The sequence below is a fragment of the Alosa alosa genome, chromosome 10 (genome assembly GCF_017589495.1).
Source record: "Alosa alosa isolate M-15738 ecotype Scorff River chromosome 10, AALO_Geno_1.1, whole genome shotgun sequence".
NCBI classification, from domain to species: Eukaryota; Metazoa; Chordata; class Actinopteri; order Clupeiformes; family Clupeidae; genus Alosa; species Alosa alosa.
The window spans coordinates 8,866,694-8,894,288 of NC_063198.1; the positions used below are offsets into that span (position 1 = coordinate 8,866,694).

General features: G+C 39.9%; 2 protein-coding genes across 4 annotated transcripts; one reads left to right on the plus strand and one right to left on the minus strand.

Moving 5' to 3' along the window:
• Positions 1 to 59: 59 nt before the first annotated feature.
• On the plus strand, positions 60 to 27,577 carry LOC125302335 (limb region 1 homolog-like protein). Of its 3 annotated transcripts, XM_048255489.1 has the most exons (19): positions 60 to 475; positions 570 to 640; positions 804 to 935; positions 18,734 to 18,818; positions 21,064 to 21,097; positions 21,198 to 21,337; positions 21,696 to 21,799; positions 21,929 to 22,052; positions 22,180 to 22,248; positions 22,490 to 22,554; positions 22,725 to 22,797; positions 22,932 to 23,015; positions 23,186 to 23,262; positions 23,420 to 23,497; positions 23,668 to 23,741; positions 23,946 to 24,036; positions 24,446 to 24,512; positions 24,617 to 24,778; positions 25,107 to 27,577. In XM_048255489.1, the coding sequence occupies exons 3-19, from the start codon at positions 822 to 824 to the stop codon at positions 25,190 to 25,192; spliced, it is 1,527 nt and encodes a 508-aa protein (XP_048111446.1). In that variant the 5' UTR covers positions 60 to 475; positions 570 to 640; positions 804 to 821; the 3' UTR covers positions 25,193 to 27,577. The 3 variants fall into 3 exon arrangements, with proteins under 3 accessions (XP_048111446.1, XP_048111448.1, XP_048111447.1); XM_048255491.1 differs by having other exon boundaries at positions 60 to 931; XM_048255490.1 differs by lacking the exons at positions 60 to 475; positions 570 to 640; positions 804 to 935 and adding an exon at positions 12,980 to 13,531.
• LOC125302337 (complement C1q-like protein 2) lies at positions 2,257 to 3,959 on the minus strand. Its single transcript, XM_048255495.1, has 3 exons — positions 3,640 to 3,959; positions 3,193 to 3,315; positions 2,257 to 2,961 (listed from the first exon to the last, which is right to left on the minus strand). The coding sequence occupies exons 1-3, from the start codon at positions 3,938 to 3,940 to the stop codon at positions 2,678 to 2,680; spliced, it is 708 nt and encodes a 235-aa protein (XP_048111452.1). The 5' UTR covers positions 3,941 to 3,959; the 3' UTR covers positions 2,257 to 2,677.
• Positions 27,578 to 27,595: the final 18 nt, after the last annotated feature.

Sequence of the window (27,595 nt, forward strand, 5' to 3'; positions counted from 1 at the left end):
GACTGGAGTTAGTGCAAACAGTTGGCAACTAGGCTATTGCAAGGATGTCGGATGATGAAGCTACGGAGTTTTATGAAGACGAGGAGGAAACATTTGAGTTTGATGGGCGTCCTTATTTATTTGAGCCTGAATATATGGAGGAAGAGCTGCGTGAGCGCCATGAAAGGAGAGAGATTGAGAGACAGCGTGCAGAGCAAGCAGCTGCAAGCACAGCCACAACACAGCCTCGTATCACGGGGAAATGGTGGTGTTCCTGCCGGTGCTGTGAGATAATGCCTACCGATATGGAGTGTTTTTGTTGCAAAGAGTGGGACCTTTTGCACCATCGCACTCAAGACGCACGCTGCGTGACATTAGCGCAAGGCTTTTCTTCCCTTCTGGACTTGTGGGTATTGGAAGCCTTTTTCCATGTCCCAAAATTAAACTGGACACGAAGACCCACGCCGGAGGGGCAAGATGGACATTTATCTACTGAGTAAGTACTCTGCACACTTGGGTTTTATTGCTTTTGATCAATCCAATAGTTGTCCAAAATGTGCACTACATACACGGTAATCCTTCTGTTTTAGTATATGGATAGGTGTCTCGACATCGACTTGCAAAACAACAAGCCACTGCTTCCAAGTTGACTCGTGTAGAGGTAGCCTGTGAAAACTTTCTGGAACATAGCTTCTCATCTCCTTGCCGCAACCTGGAAAAGCTATCAAGCTAATAAAATTATATATGGAATATAACGGAACAAATGAAAAAGATTTTAGACAAATAGTGGCAAAATATTGGGCAATTTGTTTGCAACCCGCCAGCGGACCTCCAGAGAACCGATGAGCAAAATGCCAGCAGACCGCCAGCTATGTCTCCAATGGACCGCCAGCCTCTTGCTATCTGTAGAAGGACTTTCCCACAACATGACATCTTTTGGCGGTGACCAAAGGTTGGTAAGTCTTGTAAAACAGTCTTTTTTTTAAAGTATATTTTTTGGGGCTTTTATGCCTTTAATTGACAGGATAGTGGAGAATGACAGGAAGTGAGTGGGAGAGAGAGTAGGGGTGGGATCCGAAAAGGGACCATGGGACGGGAATCGAGCCCGGATCACCGGCGTACGGTGCAGGTGCCCCAACCAGTTGCGCCACAGCTGGGGCCGTATAACAGTAAATTCAATAAACTCCCGATATACTTACTAAGTTCTTGATGCTTCATTTTATGTGTAGGGACCCTATTCATACTACTGCAGAAGTGTGGTGCTATTTTGAGCATTATTAGTGGTTAAAAAATGGCGGTTTTTATGCTTAGCGAATGGCCCCTAGTACTTCCACTGTCTGGAAGCTCGTCAAACTTAGTACACCTTTGATTAACATAACGTCTAACTTAACATAACAATTAACTTAACGTCTAGCTCTCGAGGGGTTGTTCGACTCAATCATGGTGAAAAAGCCCCTGGGTTCAAATTACTGCGGAATTACATTTTAAGCAATAAAATGAAACCTAAACACATGATGGTTCTGGGGTCCACATGCAGCATGGCATTTGGCCAGCAGGAGGTGGAAGTGTGTTGTAAATTAGTTTTAAATCTCAGATGCAGTTTTTCATTTCACTTTGTGTTTTTCAGTAATCCGTTTTCCAGTAATCCAAGACCCTCATTCTCAATCAAAACTGACGTCATTTTCATGGCAAATGAAAATGTATACTCGTTATAATCCAAATAATTGACCCCAGCATCTTGACCATTAAAATCATGTCCGCTGACAGTATCAGGTTTATGGAGTGATCATTCTGTAAATTTGACTCTATTTGTCAATAAAATACAACAAGAACTAGAATTGCGGTTCTGAGGAACTGCAAGAGTGGGTTTGATCAGGGGCATGGAACTCGGCCTCATCCAAGGATTCCAACGGTACCTCATTTATGAAAATCGGACATACGGGTCAAAAGTTACATGCACACACCTTCATATACACAGACATCCCAGCCCAGCCCATTAGAGCTCTGCCAGATGGCTTAGAACTCTTAAACAATCTTAAACAATTAGAGCTGTGATGTCACAATCAGAATTAGAATCCTGAACATTCCGCCATTCATTTCAATGGGGCCGAAAAACGCAGTAAAACGGGAATAACGCGAAAACGACAAGGGCCAGCGACACAAAAGTAACAAGCTCCCTACACCGGTTCGGGCTTGAATTTTTGGAGTTCGAACCGCTTCGATAGCTCAAACGGTCTATCAGCAGTAGTTAGTACAAAAAGTGGGTGAACAGGAATAATATATAAGAAAACTTAAGAAGAACAATAGTGGGCTTGCTGGATCAAACCCACTAATTATGAACCTAACTTTACTCAATGTTCAGATTTCTATACTTGAAATGTTTAGGCCTATGCAAATTAGCACAACTTTAATTAGAAAATGCCTCATTCACATATTTAAACAGAAAACTTCAGAAAACTTTTACTTTTTACTTTAAAAATATTATTTTACAGTAATCAAGTTCCATGGTGATATCTATTAATAAACTGCTTTACCCTATTCATCCATTTGTGTATGGAGGCATGTTATTATGCTTATTACCAAAAACTCAAAATAAGGTTAACAAGGTAAACAAAATATTCTGAATCAGTTTACCTTTGTGAAAGTGGTCCTAGTGTACTGATCAGTGGGCCATTCTGGACACTTCATTCAACAATCTTCATTCATATGACAACAAAGCACCATTAAATGTAGTGTAGTGGTTGGAATCATCATAAACCCATGTATTAGCCATCAGACGTACATAGACCTGGTCCCGTTGATCCAGCTGCAAAATCACTCCATTTGATCCACCATCAATTCCGTCATGATCAGATTTCCATTCAACAGTTGACACTATCTTCTGTTGGTTCTTAAAGAGATGCATAGTGGATCCATGGGCAGCAAATACGATATCAAAAAACATAAACATATAAATCCCCTTCAGTGGTGCTGTGAAAATACCTGTAGAACGTAAAGAATTGAAATAACAAAGAAAATATATTGGAATCTGGCGGGTTAATAGTGGGAGGGGATAAATAAATTAAATAAATATAAATAAATAAGTAGAGTTGCAAATCTTCAGGATTTTTTTTTTTTTTTTTATATCAACGTTCCAAACATTTCCTAGCACAAAACCTGTAATTTAGCTGTTCAGAGCTGGGAAATTAGTGCAACCTGACCCCAAAGCCATACCTGTTGCCGGGTTGTAAGCACTGCCTATATTGGTGATAACAGTTCTGTACACCAGAGTAGTCTCTGTGTTGAAGGGTCCACACTGCCCCCCTGTCAAGGCTGCTGAGAAGGCTACCGTTGTCCCTAAAAGACAGAAAAGTAATGTGAAAGGCATTTCCCATATCCAATTAAATGTAAATATTAAATGTAAATATTATATTTCTTTTAATTCCACAGTTATGACAAAGTGATCTTATTGTCAAGAAAAAACAAAAACAAACATTGTACACTTTTAAGAAATAATCTATGAACATTTGTTTGTCATTTCTTTCTTGTCTTATAGAAGTTATTCTTTATCTTCTGTGTTCATTATGTGAGGGATGGAGGCAGCCATATAAAACAATCTATATTAAAAAACGTTGTTTGTCTTCACCAGTGTCTAATAAAGATACCGCAGGCCGACCATACCTTTAAGACGGTGCTTCAGGTCTGCTATTTGACTCCCTCCTTCCAATATCTTGGCGTCTGCTTCCTGGATTTTAAGTTCTGTGTGCTGCACCTTGGCCCCCAGCTTCTCCACCTCCTTCTTGCAGTTGTTAAGACTCACCTCCATAGCACCTTGCTTTTCAGCCATAGTCATCAGTTGGCTTAGGATAGTTCCCAACACAGTTCCCATTCCAGAGTTTCCCTGTGAAGACGTGCCATCCCCACTACTCTCTGCCCCTGAGTGAGAGCACAAGAGTAGGACCAGCAGTGCAGTTTCCTTCATTATTTGTGTATTTGCAGCTTATGATGACTTATGGTATGATGGGTTGAATGGCCAACATTCAGTGGTTTAAATACACAGGCATTACCATTGGGTATCGAGAACATTGCATGAATCCCCCCTCCCCTTCATAAATTTCGTAATTTTGGAATTCAGTCAGGGAACTTCTGGAATGTGCAACACGAGAAGACTCAAAAGTTGACAGTCACAGCCCCAAACATCAACTGTCAAATTCATAACACTTATGCACCATTATGCACCACCTTTGTTTTGTTTGATAATAATAACTGCTATACCAAGCATTAACAGTGTAGAGACAAACAGTTAGAAAGTCAGTGTAGGAGAAAAGAAGAGATGGCACCCAACACTCACTCTAATAACCTCCCATGGTGTTTAGGTTTGACTTGAAGTTGAACCTGCAGTGTTTTTTGTCTTTTTTTTTTTCTTTTATTTCAGCCATGCCAATAATCAGTGGTGGAGGAAGTACTGAAACTCAGTACTTAAGTAAAAGTACAAATACACAGAGAAATATTTACTTCAGTAAAAGTACCACAATGACAACCCTACTTAAGTAAAATTAAAAAGTACCTGCTTTTAAATGTACTTTAAGTATTAAAAGTAAAAGTATTTGCATAATGATTTATTCTCTTAATATCTATATTCTAAAAGAAAAATCAGTATGGGCTGTGGCATTTTAATTAAGCTAGTTTTAGGTTGTACTCGACTAGATAGTTTTAAGCTAATGCAATTGTGCTTACCATCTGTGGCCCAATTTACATTCTGACCTACAATTCTAGAGACTGTAATTCTGGTTATCTACTAGGGTGATCTGCTGAGTAAAAGATCATTCAGCAAAACACGAGAGCCTGAAGTTTAACGGGGTAGACAAGGAAAACGTCGGGTGGATCGTAATGCCAATTCTGCTGATTGAACAGAGAAAGGTGTCTTTATGATTAGGTTCAGTTTCACTTGCGCAGACGCACATAGACATTGAATGAGCGCTCACATTACTACCCCCAAGTGTAGGCTATGCCTCTTTATTTGATCACACACAATTAATAAAGATTTCTTAATCTGGAAATTGTTACGTTTTTTTTTTCGCCAGCGGTTCTATAATACAGTAGTCTACCATTCATTTTGTGCAAAATGATCAGGCGCGGTGATAGAAGCATGGGCATAGCCTGTAACCGGCTGATCGGGTAGCAATCTCATCGGAGAGGAGGCCCTAATTCTGCAGATAACAGACAGAAGGCACAGAACACAGTTGCATGTCCAGTAGCCATGGGTCTGGTGAATATAGCCTACCGAATGCAGATGGCTACAAGCTCACGCTTTGCCTGGTCTAGACTAGAAGCTTATGTTTCAAAGATTTAGAAGCTGGGCACGTAGAGCTCCAGAATCTTTGGTAGCAACCCCGCACCCTGGTAAAACAAACGTGTTTGGCATAGAGAAAAAAAACTGAGCATAAAATGTATCGTAAAAAGGAACGATGGTGTTGTAGAAATGTAGCGGAGTAAAAGTACAGATAATTGCTGTAAAATGTAACGAAGTAAAAGTCAAAAGTATGCACTATAAATTCTACTTAAGTAAAGTACAAATACGTGGAAAATTTACTTAAGTACAGTAACGAAGTATTTGTACTTCGTTACATTCCACCACTGCCAATAATTGACATTTCCAGATGTACCTGCTTCAACTACCAATAGTAGTTCCAATAGTTGCAGCCTATAGATTGATGGCCTCAGCACGACTCTCTTGGCCTGGCCTCGTCCGCCACGTATCTAAGCTCATTTTCATTTTACTGAAGTGAGACGAAGTAGTGAGTCTGGTGAAACCAGGCTACGACTCACTCTACCCACAGTGGGAATACCGATATGACTTTCCCATACAGCTGGGCGCTATTATGATTGTGAGCCCTGTATGTGTTTAGCTTGGTTTCTTGATGGCTAGCTCGCTAGCTAGTGGGGGGTTAGCGTAGCAGTCACTTGCTACCGAAGCTGCAGGGGGAGCTATGTCGTGAAAAATGTGAGCCCAAATCAGGGCCTAGTGTTAATTTTGTCACCTATTTTTAATTTAGTCTTAGTCTTAGTCTTGTGACAAAATGTCCTTTTTAGTCTTTGTCATATTTAGTCATTCAAATATCATTTACGTTAGTCAAGTTTTAGTCGACTAAAAGTCTCATCATTTTAGTCTAGTTTTAGTCAAAAGAAAACTAAAGGTATCTTAGTCTTTAGTTTTAGTCAAAACATTTTAGTCTTCTTTTCTTATAACAAATTATTTCTGATTACCATTTGAGTCAAATAGTGTTTTACACATCTCAATTTTCCAACAATATTGTGTGTCCACAGGGCTACTCGTCTGTTATAATTAGGCCATCCTTAAAAATATTTTTGTTTGCAGTAACAGCCAAAAAAAAATTAAAATGGGTCGGTAGGTAGGTCAATATTTTTTTTTTCAAGATTCAAAGTAAAAAAAAAAAGTCAAATTTTGGTCATGGTGATTACGTAGGAATGAATTTACACAAATGTGCATATCGTGACATAACTGACTGGGTCTTCAACCCGTGCCTTCAGGCGCACCATTGCAAACCTCATTCTGATGCAGGTTATATAGACCAGCCTTTCTCAAACTTCTTTGACCTGAGGCCCGGTCATGGCAGACTTTTGGGTCATAGGGCTCATCTACATGTACCCAGAAAGAAGGCTACAATAGCTCTTGGCCACGTTATATTGAAATTTGACTATACAATACTCAATGCTATACAGTGTATTATACAATCTCTGCTCTGTTTCTAAGGAAGTTCCAAAAAACAACGTCGTTCTATTAAGTTTCGTTAAATAAATAAATAGCCTTCCAACAGGTTGAAGCGGAGCTTTGATACCAACGTTATCGATTAGTTTCAGTTTCTCTCGGCGCAGACGCCAAGCATTGAATGAATGCTCATACCACCACTTAATTGTAGGGCTCCATGTTTAATGACATCGATAGCAGAAACGCGTTTGTTTTCTTTTTCGTCGATCCACGGTTTCTTGATCAACTGCGCAGCAAATTATCAGATGAAGCACCGGGCCTAATTTCCTCCGACTCCAGCGGACCAGCAGTCTCCATGTTATGGACCCATATTTTGAGAAATGCTGAATAGACCACAACCAATTTCAATACTCCGACACGGTCACCGTTAGACTAAGGGGAGAAGGGATGAGAAAGATCTGGCCACAGTTCTTCCAGAACTTCGTGCCAAGTAAAAAGCGTTATCAGTTTGTGTGAATGAAACGAAGCGTAGGCCATAGTGTGGCATGCGTAAAACCAATGGTGTAGAGATGACGCCACAGTTTTTTTTTATGTGAGCCACGTTTGCATGTAGGCAATTTGTATTCACAATACTTGGGCCTACTAAAAGAAATATTATTTTATTGCATTTGTATTGGTTGTTTAGAGTAAAAAAAACAATCGGTCGGTATTAACGCAAGTTTACAACCGCAAGTCGGTCGGACTAAAAGGGGAAAAAATAAATATTTGGGTCGGTTCTAAATTGACAGGGTCGGTCGGGTTACGGCAAACGAAAATATTTTTAAGGATGGCCTTACTCATTCTGATTTTTTTGTCAGTCAGTATGTTTACATGCACAGGTAAGTCAAGCTACAGTTATAGCTCGGCTGGGATTTGACCATAGACTTGACTGGACCACTGTCATGATATTCGTAGACCAGTGTTTCTCAGTGTGTGGTCCGGGGACTACTGGTGGTCCGAAAGCTATCCCACGTGGTCCGCGAGCAGACGTGGTAAAATATAATATAGATGAGTTGTTTGCAATATTGAACCAACTTGTATGTAAATCAAAACAGTTCTGCAACACTGTCTATGTAAGATATGCCAGTTTAAATCATATAGTATGAATCCTCTGACACAATAAGCAAAGTGCAAAGACAATAAGCAAGGTGGTTCAGTGAGTAGGCCTATTGTGTAGACTAATATACTGTTGAAGTAGGTCTATTTTTTATTTTTTTTTGTTAGCTAGGGTTAGTTAAGTGGTCCTTCGTCTGAAAAAGTTTGAGAAACACTGTCGTAGACCAGAGTTTTAATGTTTTACTCCGCCACGCTAGATGATTATATGCTTCAAAGCTAAACACATTCCCCAAACAAACTCCACATCTTAGCCATAGCTAACTTGCTAGCGAACTTTCCATATTAGCTTACTTGCTAGCAAACTTTGCATCATTAGTGTAACTAGTTAAATAGCTGACATTACATGCTGAACATTTTCGTATGGACATTCTGGGGGATGTTAATTTGTATGAGAGAAGCTTCAACTTCTGGGTATGTAGCATTGTGGCATAAAGCTTAGGTAGTTAGCTTGCTAACTCTGGCAGAAATCTCCGGTGTTCTTGTTCCACGTAGTTTCGTGTTGCAGCCACAGGGTTGCAGCAACAGCACGTAGACTCTCCTACAGGAAAGCTGTTGAGCATAAACTCATTCGGAATATTTTGAAAACGTAACGGTTAGATATTCTGCCTTCTCATTTTGTAGACGAAAATGAAGAGAGATTTTTTTCTTAGTTTTTATTTCATGCAAAACATTTTAGTTTCGTCTTTTTTCGTCAACATGCATCTTAAGATAGTCTTAGTCAGTGTCTCAGGACAGAAATGGCGTCTCGTCATCATCTCGTCTTAGTCATGAAAAAAAAGGTTGTTGACGAACATATTTCCTCTCGTCTCGTCAGACGAAATTAACACTAAATCAGGCGAAAACCCAGAAACAGCGAAGGAATAACCAGACCTGCATAGGGCTTCTTTAAATAATTTAACAATTCAAACTATTCAACTATTTAACTGTTCAGCCATTTCATCAACTATGACTCCCGCCAACTGTTTCCTCTGCTCACAACTGTTTCCAAATAAAAGTTTGTTTTGCATTTTATGTTAATGTAGTTTTGCTTTTTAATGCACTGGTAATTTCCTCGAAATTACATTTTCTATTTCTTATCTTTATTATTCCACTGACCACTTTTTCTGCGTTTAAATCAGCTTGAACCGTTTAACATACAAACTTCATTTAAACTTTGTAACGCAGGTCTTGAGGACACTTGAGCAATGTATTTTTCATTTTTTCAACTAGCATAGCAACCACTTTATTTGGCATAGCAACTACCATATGTAGCATAGTAACACCCTAGCAACCATCTCAATTACCCTAGCAACAACAACTTGTCCTGTTGTCCTGAAAACACTTCTGAACACACTTCTGCTGCTCTTACATAACTTGCACCACTATGCCACTTGCATACTTCGGTCAAACAGAACTACCTCAGCCATTTATTGGCCTGACTTTTGCACTATTATATTGACTGTTGACTGTTATTATATTGACTGTCTACTGTATGCACAATTGCACAATTTCAACCCAAATTTTGGTGCTCTTATTTCTTCATTGTATGTGCCTTCTTATTTACTTTTTATATTGTTAACTTGAATGTTATGTTTGTCTGTGGACCTAATTGGTAAAATATGTCTTGTCTCCACCGTGGGATAGTGGGAAACGTAATTTCGATCTCTTTGTATGTCTTGACATGTGAAGAAATTGACAATAAAGCAGACTTTGACTTTGACTTTAACAACCTAGCGACCTTGTCTATTAGCAACTGTTTTATTTGGCATAGCAACCACCATATGTACCCTAACAACACCTTAGCAACCATTCCAATTACCCTAGTAATATTACAAACCACTTTCCATTCAACTTTCTCCATCCATCTACTTCCAACAATAAATTCATCCATTAAACTATCTGTCTATCAACATCCATTAAACTATTTCCCTAACAATCAGCATAGCAAATTAGCAACCACCATATGTACCCTAGCAACCATTGCAATTACCCTACTAATATTAATACAAACCACTTTCCATTCAATTTTCTCTCCATCCACCTACTTCCAACCATTCATTCATCCATTACAGTATCTGTCTATCAACATCTGTTACCTATACACATCCATTAAACATTTTGTCTATTAACATTCAACCACCATATCAAACAACATGATTACCCTAGCAATCAGCATAGCAACCACTTTATTTAGTATGGCAACCACCATATCTGCCCTAGCACTTTGTCATGTTTTTTTCTATCCCTTGGATATGTCTTTATTCCAACTAAATCAAATCAAATCAGCAACAACCTAGCAACCACTTCAATATTGTTAACCAACATGATTACCCTACCAACCAGCCTAGCAACCGCTTCATTTAACATAGCGACCTATCGTAGCATAGCATTGCATTAAACTATCTGTATATCAGCATCCATTAAACTATCTACCTAAACTATACACATCCATTTAACTATTTGTCGATCAACATCAGATTTCTTCCTACAGATACATATATTGTTATAATCTGTCTGTACACTTTCAGTTTACAACACTTTGGTTTGTCTGTAGAAACCCTCACCACCAGGGATGTAGTGGAGACTAAACGCAAGTAAACACAGTTTATCCACCTCTGAAATGTTCATAAAAAAACAATTCAGTACGATTCAATTCGATGCGAGTCGATGCAATTTGATGCAGTTAAAAAATCGAAAGCATTCTGAAAGAATTTTTATTATTTGCTCAAGGTGCACATTCATTTTACATTATCAATTATCATGGTCATGGTTGTCAATTAGGCAAATAAAAATATGTGAATATGATTATCTAAACTGAGGTTTGTATCATATATTGAAATGAAAAATAGTCTACATTTCAGTCAAACACTGCAGCCAAATACAACATAAAAATACCTTTTTATAGACTTTATAGATTTTATGTGTGTGTATCTGTTTTCAAGGAGCTGTAGCCTATTGCTGAGGTAAGACAATACAGAAATAAAATACAACAGTGTTTAAGACACCCTTGGTCTTTTCTCATATAGCTTACAAGAATAAAATAGGCCTACATATCACTGAACTCTCTGGGCCTATTTTGTTCCAACAGTAGACCTGATATGCAGAAACCTAATGCCAACAGTCTGTGTGAATATGAACAAAATAATAATCATTTGCGCATCGTTTTAGCACCAAATTATTCTTTAACATTAAGGAAATTCCTTCATCAAACGTAAAGTCAAATCAAGTCAGTTTTATTTTATGGCACAGTTAACATGCACAGAGTGCAACCCAAAGTGCTCCACAAACCAGACACATAACAAAAAGACAATAGATGCCAGATGGAATGGCGTAATCGCCAGCATGCCCTTGACACCAAGACATACAAGACAGACAAAAAACAAATTAACAAATAAAAAGTAAAAAGAAAAGTATTATTATCGGCAGACGCTATCACTGGTTAACAATGATCACATTCGAAATTTTGCACTAGATTTTGAAAAACAAAATAGTAAAAACTGTCAAACAAACGACTGAACAATGCAGAACGATTAAGATATCTTCTTATAGCTTTGAGTGTGAGTTGTCACGTGCTTAACGACCGGTTCATGTCAGTTTTATTCTGATACGGGGCTTCACATATCGATGTAGCTGCATCTTACACATTAAAAACGGATACCGAAACGTATCGGTACATCTACACCCCTAAGGTAGGCTACACTCATCAACACTATAGCAACAATTTACTACCATGTATTGTTACAAACATTGGTCAATAACCTCCACCATCATCAAACATGTTCTGAATGCCTTTTTTTTTTTAAATACGGTACTGCTAACCTGACAATAGCCAGATGAATTTCGCTCCGCCTAGCTCCACTCATCCATCTGGAACCGATCCATTGAAGTGTTGCTTCAGAAAGCTGGGCCTAATCAAAAAATGCTTGCATATGATTGAATAAGCCACTTCTCCATCATCTATTGACGTGCTACTTCAACCACTCACATCGAAGCCAACCCGTGACGCTGATAACAGTCTCACAGTCGCTTCTACGCTATGTCACATCTATGAAACTCCCGCCCTGCGTCCTGATTGGCTGAACCATAAAGTCGGTTGCAGAAATCACTCTCAATGGAAGAGGTCCCAGATGGATGTGAGTGAAGCTAGGCGGAGCTAAGCAGAACGACATTCATCTGGCTATTGTCAGGTTACGGTATTGCATGGTGCAGTCCACCTTACCGTGATCACAGAATTCATAGTTTATCTACCTCTGATCTACACACTACCACAGAAGTGTAATTATATGTTGAGCATTAAATAGTGACATGGCACCTTGCCCTGTTAGCATCACTGTAAGCCCATTCAGTGATAATGCAAATAAACGGTCTTGCTCAAAACGCCACCAATGAGCGTAAATTTAAATTTTAAAGTTGTTAACTACTGTAAATAACCCCTACATTGTTTTTACTCCAGAGTTACATTTTTGCAGTTTTCATGCACTGGTAATTCCTTGGAATTGCATTTCTAGTTTGAAACTATTATGTTTAACTATGTATAGTGTTCATATACTGACTGTATAAGCATCTTTATCTAGGATATATCTCAAAATCTGACGCAGTAGCAAGACATGTCAAAGTAGGCCTTCCCTCATAGTTGACCATGAGGTGGCAGTTATCTATCTATCTCTATCTATCTAATGTTCTATTGAGGTATATGTGCTGAAGGTTTCGCCTCTGCCAGTAAACGATGCACCTGCAACTTCACTGGTGTTATTCAGCAACATTGTGTTAATTCCTGAGCCTTGACAAGCACATGTATAACAATAGTTGATTGTTGATAGATCATTTAGAATTAAGTAGCCTAATGTACCATGTCTATTAATGCATGGATGTGCCTATGTTGTCTTTAACTTTGTATTGGCTTGAACATATTACACAATATTGCTTTAAGGTCTTAATAACTGTCAAGAGTGCCTCAGTAAGGAGGCCATGAGACAGATGTGCACAAACCGGTCCATTGTTCAGGTGCCAGCAGATCTATCAACATGTTCTCCTGCCACATTCCCCTCTCTATCTGTCTCTCTTTGGTATAGCAGGTGCTGAGAGTTAACGTACTGATTGGAAGAAATATCACTTTCTTCTGAAGGCATCTGCAGTATGATCACCATCGTTGCACCCTGAGGTTTTTGGTTTCCTATCAAGGCATTCCATCTGACAGCGACAAGCACCTTAGTTGCACAGGTGTCATTTTGTGCTGTCTCACTTACTGTAGCCTAGTGTCTAGCTGATTCCTCGTGGGTGAACATAACAACGCCAACGAGTCTGATCACGTTGCAATATGTGTCATGCCTGTAAGTGTTAACAGGACTGTTCCCCGTAAACTGAATTTGGCTCAGACGAAATCACGACTGACGTAGTCACCAGCGGTACTGACAAACTCGCTCTACGCCCCCCGCTCAGTAGATGGCTTGTACAGATTGTTCCTGAGAGAAGAGTGGCGTGGTGGCGAGGCGACGGAGAATATATCGGGAAGGGCACACAGGAACGTCGCTGCTTAAAACGACCGTCCTCTCAGAGCTTCAGCCGTCTGCATCACCCCGGCATTGTGCATACACATATCAAGGCTTTCTTTTGCGCCGTCAAAGAGTGCGACATGTTTGTCAGAGTATGGACGGACACGACGTGACTCTCCGCGAACAGATTTTCCATGACCGCGTCCGTGAGACCATTGTAAGTACACCTTGTTCTCCCCAGTAACTCGTTGTTATTAACCTGTAGCGACAGTATTCCCTCATGTACCCTGCATTAGCTGTTGGCATCTCTAGCAGAAATATTAGCCACATGCGTTAAATTATGTTTATGATGCAGTGGTTTGTAGGCTACCCTGCTCAAGTCATATAATTATGTCAGAGCGGCCAAAATAAAATAACAGTTTATTTATTTACTGATTTTGGAATACAACTTTAATTTGTTTTTTGAGCTAAGACAGTCTCATTTAGTCTCTTTTTCTGGTTATTTCTCGTGTTTTTGTGCGCCTCTGGTCAGGAAGAAAATTGTTTAATCCGATTTACCTCTGTGGGATGGAAACGTGCAGAGGTCATGCAGCAACTCAAATTCCTGCCCGTTGCAGACATCCACTAAGAATCAGCTCATAATGCACTTCACTTTCTAAGTTAAATCCATACAATTCTTTTAAACTTTGCTCCATCATTGAAATAAAACACACTAAACAGTACTCATGCAGTCTTACTAATTTGTTCTTCATGGCCTCAGACAGGTAATAGTAAGAATGTATTAGGAAAGAATCTATACGTTACCATACTGTATTATATACTACTTGTCCACTTGTATGTATTGCATAGGATAAATGAGAGATTGGGGGTTGCATGGTGGGTTGTGAGGAGGATGCCTTTAGAATGTTTTCATGTCCCTGAGTGATTCTGCACCCAGTCAGACTATAAGAGCTTTACTGTTACAAAGCTTTTGTGCATAATAAAGCTTTACTGTCATGAGTATGTATGGGTTTCCTTTGTTTTGTGTGATTTGACTGGAATGCCACTTTGCCACATATGTTCAATATTTCCCCCTGAGCCGAAGCCCAAACTGAGAGGGCATGTTAGACCTGGTCAGGTCAACAATGTCCAGGCCTCATGACGGCTACTAAGCTTATACATCTTTATATTATTTTCATTTTCAGGATAATTTTATTTGTTGTGATTTAACCTAAGTCATCTCTGCCTTCTAATAGGCGTTGATGTGTTTGTAAGCTATATTTGTACACAAGTATTTGTGTATGCACATTTCCGTTGCCGACTGAATAGTATTACAGTTAAGTATAGTATAGTGGAGTATATTCAATGAGACAGTTTGTTTGTGAACAGAGCAGTAGAGATTTCAGATAAATTCCAGCCATGGGGGAAAACACACATGTGGAAAAGTGTGTATGAGATTATTGACTGACTGTGTGAGTGTGTGTGCATGAATGTAGGCGTGCACAAGCCTATAATCATCCAGTTGCCTACAAAAAGCCTCTAAGCGTTTGGTAGGACCGTGATGTTATTATCCTCTATTGAGAGGCTGATAAGGTCATGACCAGTCACCATGACCTCAATCGGCATAAGCTGTATTTTTGTAGTGTAAACGATACATTAGTCTCAAATATATTTAATTATATTCAATAATCAATATATATTAAATGGTTTAAAACAAACTTTATATGTCAAATGTCAGAATACTTGATGTGACTATTTTTCATAGAATAGTTTAACTAGAATAAGGGCTAACTAATCCATTATCACTGCATGTGTATCTGTATTGTAGCCAGTGCTCTTGATTGTGGTGCATTGAGTTCTCCTCTGTCTTAGTAATTCATTAGAGGCTGTGAGCTGTTAGACTGCTATTGTTGGTTTCCTGGTACCACTCATAATAGCCGCCACTGGCTCACACACAGACTAGCATCTTGGGTCGAGTGGGCATCCATCCAGGTCTGCCATGCACCAGCTGTTGTGGTTGTGGAGTACATTAGTGGTCATTGCAGGCATTAACGGGCTTTTAAACAGACTGTAAGCTGCATTGTGTCTCCCCCCTGCTGAACCTAAAGGCCTTTTTTTGTGGTTTATTCATCCTGTCTTGCCATCCTCTAATCCCTCTCAAGCCAAGCATACAACAACCTCCCGACCCCACCCCTACCCCCTGTCCTGTGCGATCCTAATCGCCAGCTCTAACCAAGAGTCTGCATGAGTGGCCATCTGAGTTTAGAGTCAGTGTTTTTGAATGGCTGTTTTTGTACATGTCTGTTTCACCAAGCTGCTAAACTGTGTTCATAAAGGCTGGGCCACTCTATAACAATAAGGATTGGATGTGCAAGCTCTGTAACTCGGTGAATGAGCAGTGAGTTAATGCACTGACCTGTAAGAACAAAATTTTTTAAAGTGTAGATCCATGCTTTTAAACACTTCCAAATTCTTGTGCAATCATTTAGACATAAAACAGTTACCATGCATGCTAATATACCCTCCCATTCTACTATATTCAAACTGTTCGACAGAACCCACACCACTGAAGTTCTGTATACAGTTCAGCAAAATTATTATTACAATTTTGTGCATTATTGTTAGAGTTGGTGTTATTATTATAAGTATGTGTTATTACAGTTGTATGGGGCAAGCAGGGTATCGCGCCAATGACTCCAGGCCTGGCGGGTGCATTAGTTTAGTCCCTTAGTCAAGAAAGAACTTGCACACCAATGTTGCCGATGCCATTTTTTTTGCATCGGCAACATTGGTGTGCGAGTTCTTTCTTGACTGAAGGCCTTATTACAGTTGTATAAAAGACAATTCTGCCATGGAAACGGTGTATAAAATGACGATTATTGACCACAGGGAGATGAATGGAGGTTGGCCAACTATGATTAGAGCATAGACGGACGGATCAGATTGACAGTGTCAATTTCCGTTGACTCACCATTGGCTGTTCTACATGTGTATCTGCAGTTCAGTTTTGAGGTCACGTATTCTGTTTCAGCAGTGAATGAACATCTAATTTCAGCAGTAAACGCCTCCTTATATCATCACCTGATATATACATCGAAACATACTAGGGAGATGCCAGGTTATGTCAGAGAGTTATACAATGCAGATTTTCTGACACTCTAGTTTTTCTATCATCTCAGATATCAGATTTTTGCAGGGGTCAGAGTATTTTGATCTGTTTTACAGATCTGCATCTGGCATATAAGAAGCACTTTGTCTTTAATTAGACAAAGTGTCTAATTAAAGCCTGTTTAATAATAAGGCTATAAAATAATCTATTTGCCAATTAAATACCATGAGCAAGACCCTATGAGCACAAACAGCAGTGGGTCAGCTCAGTGCTCCCATAAGCTACACGATAGCTTTAGTTCATGCATGAGACACTTTGCTCATTGAGTGACTTGCACTTAGAGGGAGACATCTACTTGAAGTGAAACATGCCATGTTTTATGCTGTAGATAGAATATAGAAAATTATTGATTAGAAATGACGCAGCTAGTGCACAGTTGTGAAGGTGGTCTTGAAAGAACCAAAAAGAGTGCATCTCACCTGTGGGTCTATTGGCCTCAATGTGTGTCAAGGGTGTGGAGGTTTACTTTTGAAACACCCTTTTAAGCTTACCTGGACTATTTAAAGTAGTGTCGAGAGAAACGTGCATGTGATAAGCAAGAGAGTGCATAATGTTGGGCAGTGCTTTGTTTGTCTACATATCCTGTTGTCAAATGGCATTGCTCGTCAATTTTTGTTGACATTTCATGACTAATTCAAATTCTGTGTGCGTCTGAACTCTGCTAGAGACGGAAATTGCCTTGATTGTACTGTGTGCAAACGGCAGTGTTTTCCTATAGCATCTGCATTTTTATCCTGCCGTTTCATTTGATGACGCATGAATTCACCAAACATGCGTATTTCCAATCATTCTCTGCAAGCATTCCAGCATGTGTTCTATATCAGCGGACTACTGAAATAGCATCATAATCAGGCATTTATGTGAGGTGATCTCTGTTACGTAATATGTTCATCTCCATAACCATGCCAAATTGTGTTAATCTGTTCTAAACACAGAATTGTTACCAATGCGCACATAAAATAACTGGGGGTGGGGGGTGAAAACAGGAAATATGTGATTGAGGGAGGGAGTATGTTGGTTTGAGGGGGTCCATGTTGTTTTGAGTTTAATCTGTTTCCATGTGGTCATCCATCCCATCCTTTCCTGACTTTCTCTTGTGGATGTTGTGTAATCTGGTAATCCTCCCTGGCCTGGCCTCCTGTCCAGTCTGTCGGCCTTCTCTTGCCATTCTCCATCTCCTGCTCATATTGGGCTGCGACGACACTGCCTGTACGCCTGTCTGAAAACGAAACACCCTGTCATGTGTTAAGATGTTATGTACATGTGTTTAAATGTGTGCGTGGGTTTGTATTTATACAAATACTGTGTACAGGTTACCCTTCCTAAATTGTAGGCTATATTGTTTTACATACCAAATGCAAGGTACCAACCGGAAATGACAAAATATTACTGCTCTACTTGGGGTCATTTTAACTGGCGATGAAAGATCACAACAGTTCAGTTTTATATAAATTTCACCATTCTTCACTGGCATGGAAAGAAGGCCTACATCCTATAAGAGAGATGAAAGGCTATCCATTTTGCAAAGCTCTTGTACTCGCACCAAATATGTCACTCATAATTCAGAATTTATAGGAAAAATGGGTATTTCAAATATTAAGATCCTCCAATGGTTCAGAAACCCTCATAATCTGAATCAGAAACTGAATAAGTATAAGTATATACTCTTTTGATCCCGTGAGGGAAATTTGGTCTCTGCATTTATCCCAATCTGTGAATTCGTGAAACACACTCAGCACACAGGTGAAGCACACACTAATCCCGGCGCAGTGAGCTGTCTGCAACAACAGCGGCGCTCGGGGAGCAGTGAGGGGTTAGGTGCCTTGCTCAAGGGCACTTTAGCCGTGCCTACTGGTCGGGGTTCGAACCGGCAACCCTCCGGTTACAAGTCCGAAGCGCTAACCAGTAGGCCACGGCACGGAATATCGTCATTCACTTAGACTATGCTTAATAGGAATCTGATTTGGTTCCATGATTTACACTCAGATCCGCATGTTACATTTGTGACATATCACAAATGTAACATGCGGATCTGATTGTAAATCATGGATACTGCTATAAATAAGTTTGACTTGATTTGACTTTACCATAGGAGCCTACAGTATATGACCATGCTGCTACTGCTACTGAATTGCTGATGTGATAGGGATATCACTTTGGGCTTTGAGTTCCTGTGTTTAAAAAACAGAAAATGATCTTGTGTGTAAGGTTTTATTATTCAAGCTTAAATTAAAAGTCAACACTCTCCGTTATCCTTTTGTCTTCCCACAGATTTGTATTTTCCTCTTCTCGTCTCTCTACATTGTCTGCTACCTTATTGTCACACACTACAGGAAGAATGCAGAGTTTGCTACAGGTAGGTACATCAAGAATAAAATGTTCCAGAATTTTCTGTACAGTGACATCATCACTGATTAGCCTTATGGGTCACTCTTGCTTTGCCTAGTTCTGGCACGTCACCTTGTTTATTCAGCTTTAAGCCTCAGACAGACGCCACTCATCCAGTCATCTAGAAGGTTTAATGTACAAGAATTTCAGAACTCCCCATCTAATCCTGTAATTCTTCTAATTTTGTCAAATCAGTTTGGAGTAAAAATACAATTGCAGGCCTTTGTAGCTTGATTCTGCTCAGTTCATTTTATACATACTCCACAACAGAGTTGATGACCCGGTGAAAACAGAGGCCCCTTGTTTTTGGGGCCTGTTTTGGATGTGTAAAAACATAAGGGAGATTTCCACTGGCCAGCTGAGAAAGTGCCGTTGTGTCATATTACAGGATTATGCCGAACTAAGCATAAACGTGACCCTGTCTCCTCTGTCGGCTGGGGGTGTTGTTGTTCTAGGGGCACATGAAGTAAATTTATACGGTTGTTAAGTGTGAGAGTGTACAGAAAAACCTCCTCGACTCACACCTGTTGCACGTGTAGGTTGGTTCTTGTCTCTAAATGAGAAGCCAGTTTTGGCAAGGCAGACTGGATACCCTCCAAGATTTGCTTGACAAAGTTACGCCCAGACAGTTATGCAACACAGCCCCCCCCACCTCATTCTCACTCCACCTCCCCAGCCCCAATACTCTCAGACCCCACCTCCTGGGCCCCATGTCTGTCAGTGAGAGAAGGTTGTTTGGAATGTTCTAGTCAGATAATAATACACCCCTGGATAGCAGGAAGAGCAACTATCTGCCCCCCCATTCACCCCTCAATAGACACACACACTGTCACTCACACGTTTGTGAGCTTTGCACATGTACACAAACACATAATCCTCATACCTTTTGTGACCACAGAGTAGCTAACCAGAGCTAACATGCTGCTTTCATTTGTGTGACTCCCTGTGGGCCACCAGCTTTGGCGTGTTGTCAGGTTTATTGACGTCAAATCTGATCTTTTTTACAGGGTGAGAGCAGGGCCTTAGTGAGCAAAGGTGTTATGGAATTTTGCAACATATTGCAGGTCAAACTGCTGTGATTCCCTAAATCCGTGCAATAATCATCGCATTTAACCTTCTACTGTATTTCTAATCTCTGATAATCGTTGCTTGCACAAGCTGTGGATGTGTTTAATTATCTACATTAATGTGCTTTTGTATTTCTTATATTCACTGTGTCTGAAATATGGCTAATCCAAGATTATTTACCGGTACTTGAAATACATACTCATTTTTTTGTGTGTTGTTATTATGACAAGCATTATACACTTGCTTCATTCTTGTGTTGATGTGTTGTGATTGATAAAATGGCAAGTTGCTGTAAAATAAATTATTGACTTAAGTTAAGCAGTTGCTGTTAATGAGTTGTTCTCTGTGACTTATCTGTTGGGATGCGCTGAAAGTTCTTGCTGTAGCATACATACATAGGGCGTTGGCTGTTGAAATTCTCTACTCTGTTGGAAACATGAAATCAATTCCAGATTTGTATTTTGGAACATTTTCCCAGTCTTTCTTACATAACAGCCACATCAGTATCTGCAGTGTGTGTGTGTGTTGTGCAGTGTGTGTGTGTTTTGTGTGTGCTTTTCTTTGTGTCTATGTATATATATATATATATTTACCTTAATTCGACCAGTTCTCTTTGTTTTAGTTTCCAAAGCCAAAATGCCCAAGCTCCTGACCTCTCTCTCTCTCATTCACTAATACTACAGACGCAAACAAACAAAGGCACATAGAAAGGTGAAAAACACAAAAGTAACACATTCTTCTTGTCACAGACACAGAGAATCCTGTTTGCTATTTTAGCCATATTGCGCAACATTTTTAACTTTCTCTGAAAGTGTTGGGAATGAGCCTCATGTCACTTTTCTTTAGTGTCCACTCCCCAGTTTCCCCATTCAGTTAGATGAAGTCCTTTTATCCACATTATATACATATATAAATTGTATTATGTATGCTATAGAAGTATAAACATATATTTCCCCTCCTAGCTGTGACAAAATGTCACATCACCTTTTGCCTCAAAATTAGTCAGTGCAAATTTGAAATTGATTATAGATAACCGATTGTCAGGGAGCAAAAATATATATACATGGATGTATGTTTTGTGTGTGTGTGTGTGTATTATGTAGCTCTCTTCACTTACTCATCTTTGTCACTTGCTTTCTTTTCAGATGACGACGAGGATGCCACTGTCAACAAAATTGCGTGAGTCAATAACACAACATACCACATCTACTCATCTTAACATGAAAGAATCAGTCAACAGCAGATATGAATAGTTGCTTCTGTTTTTTTCTCTTGCTAGGCTGTGGCTGTGCACATTCTCACTGTCGGTGTCGGTAGGGGCAGTCATGCTTCTCCCCATCTCTATCCTGTCCAACGAGGTGTTACACACCTTCCCACAGAGCTACTACATGCAGTGGCTGAATGGATCCCTCATTCATGGTACGTCACATCATAACAAGCAACACATTTTATCTCAACACACACACACACACACACACACACACACACACACACGCATTCATCATCCAACACTCACACTTGCTTGTTATTTTCCTATGAGTGTGATATTTCACTTAGTATCATAGTGTTAGCACAGTGTCGTGCGTCAGGTCTGAGAATGAGCATCAGGCTTTTGTGTGTCACAGCGCCCCCTGATGGGCACAATAAGAATGGTCTCTGGCTGCAAAGATCACTGTTCTGTGCTCACCATGTTGTTGATCCATTCCACGCATCTTGTTTTAGGCCTCGAAGGAGTTATTGACATTACAGAGAATGTCTTTGGTTTCTGTCCTTGCAGGACTGTGGAATCTTGTCTTTCTCTTTTCCAACCTCTCGTTGGTGTTCTTACTACCCTTCGCCTACTTCTTTACGGAATCAGAAGGCTTTGCTGGATCCAAGAAGGTATATTAAAAGTAGATGATCAGTGTATTTTGCACTGGATAACATGGGGCCACTTATCATTTTCTTGAAAAGTCTAGTCCTTGAACATGTGTTTGAATACTCTAAGTGTGTGTGTGTGATGTCTGGCAGGGTGTGATGGCACGTGTGTATGAGACTGCTGTGGTGCTACTCTTGCTGACGCTGCTAGTGTTGGGCATGGTCTGGGTGGCCTCAGCTCTCCTGAACGACACCTCAGCCCGAGAGAGCCTATATGGTGAGCTGCCGCCGCCACCGATCCTCCGTCCCCACTCCTCTCACACACGGCTCAGAGTCAGACGCTACACATACGTCTTAAAATAAAATAACATTTGAATACCTCATCATCTGTCTCTGTCCCTCAGACCTATGGGAGTATTACCTTCCATATCTTTACTCCTGCATCTCCCTGTCTGGAGTCCTTCTGCTGCTGTGTGAGTATATTTAGCAACAGCTACATCATCAATCATCAGACAGCTACTGTACTGGAAGATTATAGTTTCCATAATCTTGAAACTGATGGATGTAAAATGTGTTTTTTAAATATGTACGGTTGTTCCTGTGGTAGCGTTATTTTCACTGAATACCATGTAGTATGTGTTGTTTGTGGGCCTGTGTGCATTAGTCCACGTGGATGTGTAGATGTTTGAGAGCACTCTCTCTGTGCTCCCCTAGTGTGTACACCTCTAGGCCTGTCCCGTATGTTCAGTGTCACCGGGAGGCTTCTTGTAAAGCCACGGGTAAGTTTGTGTGTGTGTGTGTGTGTGTGTTTCTCCATCTACATGTTCTTGTGTCAACCCATAGTTAATAACCCATAGAAAATACACATTGTTTACATTTCAACGGTTCTCTCACACACCTTCTCTCATACACACTTTCTCTGTCATTGTTTTATGTTTCTCTTCTGTAGCTTCTAGAAGATGTGGATGACACCATGAGTTGTGCCATCTTTGAGGAGGCCGCGCTCTCCCGGAAACTCAACAGTAAATCCTTCTTTACATACTAAGCATTGAAACTAAGATATTATACAATATGCAAGATGTTGAATGTTGCCAATGTCTCCTACCATCTGTTTATGTTTCTCTCTCTCTCTCTCTGTCTGCCATGGCTCTCATAGCTGAAGCATCTTGTTGGGTGAATGTGAATGTAGACCTCCTGAGGAACCAGTTCCTTACCATTCAGGCACGACGGATCGCCCTCGGTAACACACACACACACTCAAATCACATCGTGTTGACACATTCAAGACACTGTGTTCCACCAGCCGATACTTTTGAGTTTCCAATGCTCTCGTCAGATGACTCACAAGGACGCCCACAGGTGACCCAGGAAGTGCTGTTCTAACATAATCTCGCTGTTCTGTCTCCTTAGAGATGAGGAGGAGAGCATCACCATGGCAGCGTAACCTTGGTTACCCTTTCGCCATGCTGTTTTTGCTTGCATTGACGGTAGGCAATAGAGGACAGGCAACTAAGAATCCTTCTCCCCACTTTGTGGCACTATTTCTTTGTTTTATTATGTGTATTTTTATAGTAAAAATAGTTCTTTTTAAGTGTGGCTGTCACCACAATGTATTAAATTGCCTGTCTGTTTTCTTCTACTCAGGTGGTGTGTGTATTGATAGTGTGTTTCCATGTGCTGGAGCTGTTGTTTGATGAGACGGCTTTGCCCCGAGGAATGGAGGTACGAATGACATTTTTTCAACGGAGGCATGAGCAGACCACAGTCTTTATGGGCAAACCACATTCTTCAGAAAAGAGCCCCGTTCAACAGTTACTGTACCAGCATGCCATGTTGTGCTTGTACCGGAGCTGTATAGCTGTTTACAGCATTTTGTGTTTGTGTCTTGATAGGATCCTTTGTTGGGAGCTGCCTCTTTCTCGATGTTTGGATCCCTGGGTGCAGCCGTGCAAGTCATCCTCATCCTGTATCCTTTCCCATGACTCTCTCTATATCTATCTATATATCTACCTACCTATCTATCTATATATATATCTATCTATCTATCTATCTATCTATATATCTATCTATGTCTGTCTGTCTGCCTGTCTATCTGTGTGTGTGTGTGTGTGTGTGTGTGTGTGTCTGCATGTTTATAGAGATGTAGGTTTGCCTTAACTCTGCCCCACAGGTATCTTATGGTGTCCTCTGTGGTGGGTTTGTACAGCTCCCCACTCTTCTCCTGTCTACTCCCCCGAGCTCAGGACACCACATTAACCCAGGTCTGTCAATACACCATTTCTTTCTCTTTCTTAAGGGCTGTTCAGACCAACACCGATAACTATGCGACTATAACTATAAATATTACTATAACGACATTAGCGTCCACGCTGGACAGTGATAAGGAAAATCTCTCCTTGTGTTGAGGAATGTGATGCCTAAAATTTGATGGCTGTCAGCTTTTTATCGTTCTCCAAATCGCTCTGAAAGTGATCCCCAACGATATCGTTCTTCATATCGTTAACATTATAGTTTATGTGTGGGCATCGTCATTCATATTACCTAGAACGATACCTTTTTCCTGTTATCATGATAGTTAGCGTTCTTGTTGTGAACGGCCCTTTACACACATTTAGACACACACAAATGCAAATGTCTCTTCATCACTTCCTTCAACTGCTCCGTTCACAGATTATTGCAAACTGTGTCTGCTTGCTGGTTCTGAGTTCAGCCCTGCCTGTGTTCTCCAGGACTCTCGGTAAGATAGTGAAAGTTTTGTTGCCTTAATTATGTCTGCTGTGCTAGGTGATATCTCACCAGGTGTTCTGAGGGATCGCATTATCTGTCATCTGTTTTTCACAGGCATCACACGGTTCGATCTGCTAGGGGACTTTGGTCGATACAACTGGCTGGGGAACTTCCACATTGTGTTCCTGTACAACATTCTGTTTGCTGGACTCACATCTGCCTGTCTCATCAATACACTCACGTGGGCTGTGCAGAGAGAACTCATACGGGCATTTGGTGAGTCACACACAGACACACACACACACACACACACACACACACACACACACACACACACACACATACACATTTTACTTCTTTATTTGTGACCGCAATTCATAATAAATATTACATAAGGACACACATTTGACAGGTGCAATAATTGCTCAGACAAGATTCAAGACAAGTTATGTGACTGTGACATGTGACACAGACACACATACACACACACATCCACACTCACACAACAACCGTTTTTTTCTCAGAAGATGTCACCACTAGCGTACAGGCTTGTGAGTGTCAGAATATAAATATTAACTTGATGTTCGTTTCTGTTTCTCTACAGGCCTGCATAAACTGCCTTTGACTGTCTCACGCTCAGCCATCCCTCTCAAACTTCTTTTAGCGAATGGGCTCTCAAAGATTCAGTAATGATTCAATGGTATTCCCCATCTCCTCATTCAAACTAGTTGCCTCCTACCAAAGACTCTTTACCTTATTGCAGTTGACGGTAGCTGGATCCTTCAGTTCGTCAAAGACGTTTGACAATTGGTCAGTTTTCTGACACTTTTGCTGGACCTTTCATCACAATCAAGCTGTAGTGCCACTTTATTTAACATGTACTGTACCAAATATGCAATATATCCTGTACCACAGGGACCAATCACAGGCTTTGCCCTGACGATAGGGGTGGCAACTGGAAGCAGCTGTAGCTGGTACTGCAGTTAATAACTATTTTGCCAAAAAAGATTAATGAATGTGTAATGGAGTGAAATTCAGATGTGATAAAGGGACAATTGCCAATGTTTTTTTTTTTGTTCATTATACACTGCTTATAGTTTCACAAGTTCACATTTTCCCAATGAGTGAGATCTATGCAAGGTCAAAGAACAGGATTACCTATAGTGAAATGACTTGGACCCTATATAAAAGCAAAGAACAAAGAATGACTCGGATCCTGAAATAAAATGTTGGACGCAACTCTTCTAAGCCTCAGTAAGAGATATAAGGGTAAGAGGATAGATCAATATGGAAGAAAGAGTAGGCAGATATAAGTCTCCTAACAAGAGACATGTTATACATGTTGAAATGTTAGTTGTGAGAAGAATAATACTGTGGCTATGGCCAGATTGAGTTCCTAAATGCTCTTAACAATCTGACAACCATCGTAAAAAGTCTCTGATATTCCCCTGGGCTGTTCAACCTGCAGCTAAAATTTCATCATTATCCAATGACTGTAGAAAACATGGACCGTATGCCATCATGCATTTACGTTCTGAAGAAATGAAGCCAAACTTGGTTGGCCAGCATAGCATTGGAGCCAGACTGTGCAATAAGTGCTTTTTGAAGCCAGAGCTTGTGTAGTAAACAGAAAATTGCTCGTAGTAAATCTTTGCCATTTTGGTGGCTTCACTTTAACCAATCAGGAAACCCCTATTCCTGCTTTACCTCTATGATCGCAGATGAGCAAGCTTTTGTCTATTTAGGTCACTAAACTAAAATGTTTAGTCCAGCCCCTGAATATTTATGTTTTTTTGTTTACACTTGATTTATTTTTAAATGTCTATTTCATCCAATTGATCTTTTTATTATTTTACAGACTGTTTTTCCCTCAATGTTTACTTTCTTTCTTGTTGACCATTTGAGAGATCACGAATAATGAACAGGTGTAAACAATCACAGGAGATATTCTTACTGTAAATGCCTTATATTATTTGTCATTTGACCATAATAATATTTTTATCTTGTCTTTACGATATAGACATCTTTTCACTGTTCAATTAATGTAATAAAAGGTGTCTCGAGACCAAAAATTGGTCAAATACAGTGAATGAGACCAATTGAAACTAAAAAAATGTTTACAGTTTGAGTGGGTATGTATAAGGTTTCTCTGTATAGTTTTTTATTTGTGTTTATGTGCCTCTCTCACTCTACATCTAGAGTGTCCAGTATTTGTGTTCCTATATGTATCTGATCATTTGTGTCTGTGTGTGGACATTACGTGCAATACCATTTCATAAAGTAGTGACAATCAATATTTAGTGCATGCTAAAGGAAGGAATTCCTTTAGTGCATTTCTGTTCATCTATGAGCCTCCACCTTTCTTTCATGCATTTATTTAGAAATATGAGGTCACACTCCTTTTTCTATGCATTTATGAATTTGTGTACACAGATTTATCCATATTAATGTTCATTCATTTGCTATAAATATGAGTTCAACAATTATAACGGTAACTATAATCTCACATCTCAAGAAAAGTTGAGTGACTGTTGACAATGTGGTGACGTCAACTTTTTACTAGAAGCTACTATTGTTCCATAAATTACTAAATGTAAACAGTTCTACGTGTAGGAAATACTCCAGATAAAAATCCTCACATATCGAAAACCATAAACATTTTCCTTGTGAGGTGACATATGGAAGAGTGTTTTCGATTTTAAGTGCCCCATAAAACAATTATCATTGAAATAACTTTTTGTTAAATAACATGTTTCTTCAGGCTCTCAATGAAAAATATGTCCAAATGTGATTTTTGGATTTCTTGCATAGGTTAAGTGTGAGTGTTGTCGAATGTTCAAATGTCCACTTATAGCAAAGGCGGAAGGTTCAACTATCTCTCAACTATTTGTGCAGTTTTTAAAGTGGGTTTTAAGTGACATCAAAACTTTGAGATGGTGTTTTGCTGTTACAGTTTACTTAGAATAATGAATGGAAAGTATCCTGTAGAAATGTGAGTAATGTGTCTGTTGTCTTTGAGTGTGTGTTAAAAGCTGGAAAAAAACATGGAATGTTCATTAAACATCCTTTAGCCTACATGCCACAACTTTCTGT

Coding starts and splice junctions, on each gene's coding strand:
- LOC125302335 (XM_048255489.1), top strand. CDS start 822: ATGAGCAAAATGCCAGCAGACCGCCAGCTATGTCTCCAATGGACCGCC. Junction 936..18,733: donor TTGGCGGTGACCAAAGGTTG/GTAAGTCTTGTA, acceptor GTCTTCCCACAG/ATTTGTATTTTCCTCTTCTC. Junction 22,249..22,489: donor TGGAGTCCTTCTGCTGCTGT/GTGAGTATATTT, acceptor GTGCTCCCCTAG/TGTGTACACCTCTAGGCCTG.
- LOC125302337 (XM_048255495.1), bottom strand. CDS start 3,940: ATGAAGGAAACTGCACTGCTGGTCCTACTCTTGTGCTCTCACTCAGGG. Junction 3,316..3,639: donor CCTGAAGCACCGTCTTAAAG/GTATGGTCGGCC, acceptor TCTGTCTTTTAG/GGACAACGGTAGCCTTCTCA. Junction 2,962..3,192: donor TGCTTACAACCCGGCAACAG/GTATGGCTTTGG, acceptor TACGTTCTACAG/GTATTTTCACAGCACCACTG.